At 46.5% G+C, this 6,817-nt stretch overlaps 1 protein-coding gene across 1 annotated transcript; it reads right to left on the bottom strand.

Annotated features, from left to right (window-relative positions):
- Positions 1–1,635: 1,635 nt before the first annotated feature.
- Positions 1,636–6,537, bottom strand: mex3b (mex-3 RNA binding family member B). Its single transcript, XM_020080270.2, has 2 exons — positions 6,074–6,537; positions 1,636–4,361 (listed from the first exon to the last, which is right to left on the bottom strand). The coding sequence occupies exons 1-2, from the start codon at positions 6,294–6,296 to the stop codon at positions 2,959–2,961; spliced, it is 1,626 nt and encodes a 541-aa protein (XP_019935829.1). The 5' UTR covers positions 6,297–6,537; the 3' UTR covers positions 1,636–2,958.
- Positions 6,538–6,817: the final 280 nt, after the last annotated feature.

Here is a 6,817-nt window from a genome sequence, read left to right as displayed (position 1 = left end):
ACTTTGAGGAGTAATGTGTAACTGTATACTTCTATATGTTGTTGAGTGGTGCACTCACATTATCAAAAATGTTTTCAGTAATTTTTGAGCCTGGAGGAATATGTAATTTTAATCAAGGTAAAGGTGTGTTTCATTTGGCGTCATATCCCCGTTATGCATGTGTCAGTGTTGTGTTTTTCTGCCAAGATATTTAATAATTGATCATTTATTCAGTTTTAAGTCTACTTCTTCGAATCTGGGTCATTTTGAACTTTTTCTGAATTATACTTTATTTTAAAGTAAGTATAATTTTGTATCTTAAAAAAAAGAAATCAGGTGAGAGAAGGGGAATGTTTTACAGCAATGGTTCAGGTGGCCCTAACCATTCAACTACCAGGTCTCCTCTGAGTGTCTATATGTTAACCAGATGAAGGATTTCTGCCATCGGGCGTCTGGATTTCAAATTATGGATGAAACAAGCTAAACAAACATGAGCAGATTTGTGACATCACCAAACTCTATCTTTTTTTAACCATTGTGATTGAGAGACGCCTGGTGGCAGAAATCACAGATTGTGCTTTTGAGGACAAAGTTTCATAATCTGTCTCACAGAACAGATTAACTTCATTCCTGTGTATCTCATCAGAGACTGTGGAAAAGGTGTCTGGCATGCATCAAGAAACCAAGGGCATCCACTTTTGTTCACTCTGAATGGATGCTCATAGGCATGTTATTTGAGACAATGTCACATTAGACACACCTTTTAGTTCACAATGCTACAAAACTACAATATACCTACATAATAGTCTTTTACAAAGCAGAGATCTATCTTTAAGAATCACAGAGAAAGATAAGATAAAAGTCAGAAAAACTTAAAAAGCTAAGGTTATATTATGATATAATGTAAGTCGGTGCTACACTGTATTTTTTTTCTTTCTTCTTATCCTTGATCATGGGAGAAGCAGTAGGTGAAGGCCATGTGTTTAGCATTTGGCTAAAATCATCTGTCAGCTCTTTTCCGCAGTGGTGAAATTGCTTCCTAATAATATAGCTCATAGGGCCAGTTTCTGTGGCCCTGTGCTGGATGTTTCCATTTTAAACTTATCATTAGGGCCTGCTTGCTCCACATTTACTATCTTGCAGCAAAGCATGTGTTTAAACGTCAGTGTTTCCAACAGGACCACATGACATGAGGCAGCACTTCAGCACAGGGGAGGAGATGGGGGAGGAGAGGAACACGAGAGCACTAAACTGTTCTCTTATGTCAGACAGAGGAGTACCAAAGGTGATGCCCGTACACACAGGCTGTTTGCTTTCGACAAATCCAGCAGACTGCAGAGAAAATAAAACTGACTGATGTGGTCTTAAAACACTGTTGGAATGCAGGTAATTTAGCTGTGAGAATAGGTCACACAGCACTTTTAATTAGTGATAAGGCAAGCCAGGTTCCCCCATCTGACTGCAGAGCATACGCTCATAAATTAGGCCACTGTGATAATCCTGCCGTCTCCAAGCTTCCATTAGGAAGCAGAGAGGGGTCAAATGTTCAGAAATCTATTACACTTCAATAATCCTCAACAGCCTCACCTCGGCCTGCTGTGAACACCAGCAGACCCAAACAACACAGGTCGGGAAGGACAAGAGCAAGACACCTCATGAATGTACCATTTTTATTGGACTTATATAGAAATACTTAAAAAAAAGATGAAGTAGCACCATTACTTAAGTTTTACTTTTTATCATGTATAACTTTAAATGTCAGAAAAATAAAACTCTTGATACATTTTCAAATCTTGTCTCAGCAAATATAATATTAGTATTTGACCATGAGGTTAAAGGCCCTTTATCATAAAATAAAATATACTTTGTTCTTAAACTTTGCTCAATAAAGTACATTTACGCTCAAGTAACTTCACCTACATATACATAAACAAGTGGTAAACAAATGTATTAAAATAGAAATACTAAAACTATAGTGGTGCAACAGAAGCCTGTAATTCCCACTGGAATCTAATTCATACAAATTTTAGAAAGCATCAACAGTTTCTTTGTGTTCAACTTACTAAGTTTTGTACATTTCAATGTTTCATAATAATATAGAATAAAATATGCTTTTATATTACTGAATAAAAAATATGCTGGGTGAAGCAGATTTAAAAGACATTTTTTGCTGAACCTATAAAAACTCCATCCCAACAGAATACTGTCAAATGCAATACACACTGTGTGGACTTGGATTTCCTCCCAGTCGTGTGATATTAAAATAATACAGTGATCAATGCCATAAGGCCATACTAAAAAATAAACAAGGTCTCAACCCAGCTACAAAAAGTTCACTGAACTTAAATTAAAATATCTGTAAACATCTTTGCAATAAGAAATATAATCTTTCAAGTCAAAAAAGAATAAAATACTTCAATCTGTATTAATGTCATTTAAAACTTTCAACTTGTGGAAATGTATTCTATACATATATATGTAGGATATGTTGTTCCTCTCCCACGTGTGGTTTCTGACTTCAAGCTGCAGTATCTTGTAAGTCAATAGTCCTGTTTAGCTGGAAGCCCTCCACGTTTCCCAGCCATGGCCTCCCTCTTACTACATTCAGTCGGCAAAACTGGAAGGCTCAGCCCGCTAACAGCCTGCAGTTTGACCCACTTAATTCCATCCTGACCCCACTTCATTTCTTAAATATATTGTACAATTTTACTAGAACTATTGATTACTATGCTGTAATATTTAAAACATGCACTTAGATGTTGAAAATATTTCCCCAGGCTACAGTATATTAACAACTACGACTGAGCCCCAAAAGGGTGTCTGGCCCCTCTTCTAGATACTGCAGCCTCTTACATACATATGTATATCTATGTACACGCTCCAAATGATGATTGGGTGATCCCATTAAAGCAGTATGAAGAGTCTGTTGTTGCTATTGTAGCCTGTCTCACTGACGAGATAGTCAAAGAGTTTCACTTCTTATGAAAATATACGTATAGCCTGAGTGACGCCTGTGTGGCAGACAGGGCATTTGGGCTCGCTCCTCTCACAGATTCGATTGGCACATTCCATACAGAAGAGGTTGTGCCCACAGGGGACCAGCGCTGCGATGACCTCACTCTCGAAGCACACCGAACAATCACGGCTGCCTTTTCGGCTTGTGCCTGAAGAGGTGGAGGAGGATGAAGACGAGGAAGAGGATGAGGCGGAGGAGTCGCATGGAACCCCAGGTAGGTGAGGGCCCGGCAGGGAAGCAATGGTACTGGAGTAACCAGGGAAACTGAGCGGACCACCACCCGGGTCACTGCGCACCCTTCGGGCTAACGGGTGCTCAGTGGGGCCTCCAGTGTGGCTATGGAGTGGAGGCGACAGTCTGGGCTGTGGGGTACATCCATTGACCCTTCTCTGACTCGCCACTATCCCATTGGCATTAGTGGATGTATTGGTGGGGAACATGGCTGATGTTGAGGTGGGGGAACTGCCTCCAGTTGAGGAGGGGGTTATGCGACTATCACACTGGGACCACAGCAGACCCGGCGGGGCTTGTGTTGGGTCAAACCCTGGTGAAGAGTCAAAAGTCAGATCAGTGCAGTCAGGTGAGATCACCTCACTTCCGTAAACGAAACCATTGCCATTGGTGTTGACATTGATGTTGTTATTGTTGTTCCCATTGTTGTTGGTGGTGGTGTAACTGAGTGCAGGGCTGGGAGGGCTGTAGTCAGCCATGCGTGAACTGTTATTACCAAAGTAGGAGTCTGTGGAGGCACTGCCCAGAGAGGAGGACGAGTCGTTGCGGTAGTTGGAGAAGGGTTTACGCACTGAGGTGAGGGTCATCCCACCATTTGGCTTGGACCACAGGGTGGCATGCCCGTGAAGATCAAAACCAACATCTGTGCCGTTAGCATGGAAGTCATTTTCATCCTGGAGCTCAATAAGGCCTCCTGTCCTCATAGCGATGTGGGCTTCAATCTCTTCACGTGCTCTGTCCACATTCTCTGGCATTCCCGTCACCTCAAACACTGGCTCCTTATCTCGACTGGGTGTCACAATGTAGGTGTGGGTCTGCTGCTGGATGCGCTTGACTGTGGCACCCTTGGGGCCAACAACCAAGCCCACCACACGGTAAGGCACCCGCACCTGAATGGTTGTCTGCCCTGGCAGGTTAGGTGGTCCAGGGACAGGGGTACCACTCCCATTCAGGCTGGTGTTTTTGTTTCTGGAGGCTCTGATCATGGAGAAGTGCTCAGCAGCAGAGATGATCTCCCGTCTGGCCATAGCCACGTCCTCCCTCCTTCCAGTCACCACAAAAACAGGCTCCTCACCTCGAACAGGGGTCTTGATGTAGGTGTTGGTCTTAGCTCGCAGCGCTTTGATCTTGCAACCTGGGGGATGGAAGCAAATGGTGAGAGTGAGGACATGTCCCAAAATAACAACAGCTTGAAACATGTCATGTGTTAAACCATTACTTATGGACTATTCAAAACAGCTGCTGTATGTTTATTATTGTCTCACAAAAGGCCAATGGTCTGAGAAATGAACCCCCCCCCCCCCCCTTTCTTTAGAGAAGAGTAAATTCAAACCACATGCTGCACAGCCTTGCACATACAGCATGACAAAAAAGCTTGCTGCTGCTGGATCCACAATGTGACCTGTTCATTTACTATAACACAGTCAACACCTACAACAGCTGCTGTTTAGCTCGTATTCTTATTTTAGGAAGAAGCCGCTTAATCACTTCTTAGTCTGACACTGCATGTCAGTGCAATGTCGGCACATTAAGTCGCATTCCAACACCTGCCAGCACAAACGCACATCTCTTTATCAAATGTCTGGCTGAGGAAGCAGCCGAGGAAGAATGACATAATTAGTAGAGCAGAGCCGGCTGAGCGGGACAGGGTGATGCAGGGGAGGGTGAACCCACCTCACCTCAGTCTGCACAGTCCATTTAAATTCACAACATCAGTATCAGTCCGGTGCAGGTTAAATGAGGACCAGGTCTCTTATACCAGGCTGAATGAAAGTGGCCCCTGAGGAGAGGGTTAATGCTCAGTTTTATCTGAAATGTATAATGATCTAATAAATGTGTGTGTGTGTGTGTGCGGGGGGGGGGGGGGGGTATCTGATGTAAATAAAAGTGGTTCACAAATTCCCCACAGTAGAGTCGCGGTAGGTTCATGCTTCCTAAATATTCCTTTGTTTTTCTGGGAACAACAACAGCAGCAGCGGCGCTGCAGGGTGTGGAGAAGATTCCGCATATGTAACCAGGCACCAGTACCGCCCTGCAGCCCTGCAGCTGGAGGACAGGCTGGGTCTGTGCAGCTATGGGCGTCTGCTGCTTGTGGCAAGGTAAGATCGTGACCGTTGTCCTAATTTGATCCTGCGCTGCTCGTCGCCACACACCGACCCGCTGCAAGCCGCTTACTAACGAACACTCTGCGGTCACTGTCAGCGCTCCCCTCGCTCACTGACCTACATGTCCTACTTTACCAAACAATAACCGGACCGTGTGCTGCTCATTGCTGCTCCTCACCCAAACGTGTCTCTCAGTTTAATACGAGTGGGTGTCCCGGTACGAGGTGTTCTCTCTATTCAAAACCAAACTCCATTCATTTCTTTCGCCATTTAGTGATCAAGCGCTTACCTAGAAGCACACACACATCAGATATTATCACTAAGTGTCTCATCGGAGCTGGATCAAGGCGATCTTTGATTCTCACAGACAGAACCACCCCAGCAGGATCTTATTCTACTTAAATGTCAACTTCTTGAATCGGCTTCTGCTGCGCGCTGCCGCCCACCTCACTGTATTTATAGAGGAGGAACAACGTGTGACCAACTGACGAGACGGCCGCACAAGTACACGTTTTACTACCGGGCGGATGTATAGTGATGTGTGTGCTACATATTCAGACACGGTAACACGCAGCAGTTCGGGTGCTTGTGCGGACAAGCAACGCCGTGTTAAGTTATTACATGCAGGGTGAGAGCGTGTGTTGGTATGGTGTTCCCCTCGCACCGCTGCCCCCTGAGCTGTACGGACCCACGGCTCCGCTGCACAACATGACAAACAAGCCAGACGCACGAACACACACACCTTGTCTGCCCACAATCTCGGCCACATGCTCGGAGCTGGGCACCGGGACGCATTCCGTCATGTTGACGCTCTTCTTCCGGGGCTCCTGGTTGTTGTCGTACAGCGGGTTCTCGTCGTTGTCCAAGCCGAGCAGGGAGAGCTGGTCCAGGGCGATCTGCAGGGCTCTCTGCTCGTCCAGCGCATCCCCCTGCACGCTGTTGTCGGCGAAGAGCGAGCTGGGCATCTTTGCGGCTTCGCAGCGTTGCGGGGACGGATAAAAGGCAAAGAAGGAGGGTGGAGAAGGAGTGACCGGGGGGGAGAAAGAGAGGAGAGGGGAGGAAGAGGAGGGGAGAGGCACCGGACCCGGTTCTCAATAAATGGCTCGTGCAAATGAATCAGTGCGGCTGTGGGGGGGGTGGGGAGAAGCGGAGCAAGGTGCTGCAAAATAACATCCACCCCCTGCGTTCCCCCGGTACACACTGGATGTCCCGGTCCGAGCCGTGCCGGGCTGCGCTGTGCACGGAGAGGAAGGAAGCAGCGGGTTTACTCCAGAGCCGGCGCGGGCGATAGTAAGAATATTCCTCCCTGACAAAGGGCCCCTCCCCGGCTGCTCTCCCTCAGGTCCGCTGTTGCTTCTGTCTGAGTCTTTTGCACAGCCAGACGGAGATGTGCGGGTGACGTCACCGCCTGGGCAGGGACGCTGCGGTGCCGGGCGATCATTTGCATATCCGCGAGCTGATTAGCTGAGCGGGCGTCCAGTGGGCG

Source organism: Paralichthys olivaceus, chromosome 1, assembly GCF_024713975.1.
Source record: "Paralichthys olivaceus isolate ysfri-2021 chromosome 1, ASM2471397v2, whole genome shotgun sequence".
Taxonomy (NCBI): domain Eukaryota; kingdom Metazoa; phylum Chordata; class Actinopteri; order Pleuronectiformes; family Paralichthyidae; genus Paralichthys; species Paralichthys olivaceus.
Note: the sequence above shows the minus strand (reverse complement) of the source record. Positions and strands in the feature narration are given on the sequence as shown.

Excerpts from the sequence above, each read along its gene's own strand:
- mex3b (XM_020080270.2), bottom strand. The coding sequence starts at position 6,296 with ATGCCCAGCTCGCTCTTCGCCGACAACAGCGTGCAGGGGGATGCGCTG. Across the intron at positions 4,362-6,073 it reads CGAGATTGTGGGCAGACAAG|GTTGCAAGATCAAAGCGCTG; the intron begins GTGTGTGTGTTC and ends TCCATCCCCCAG.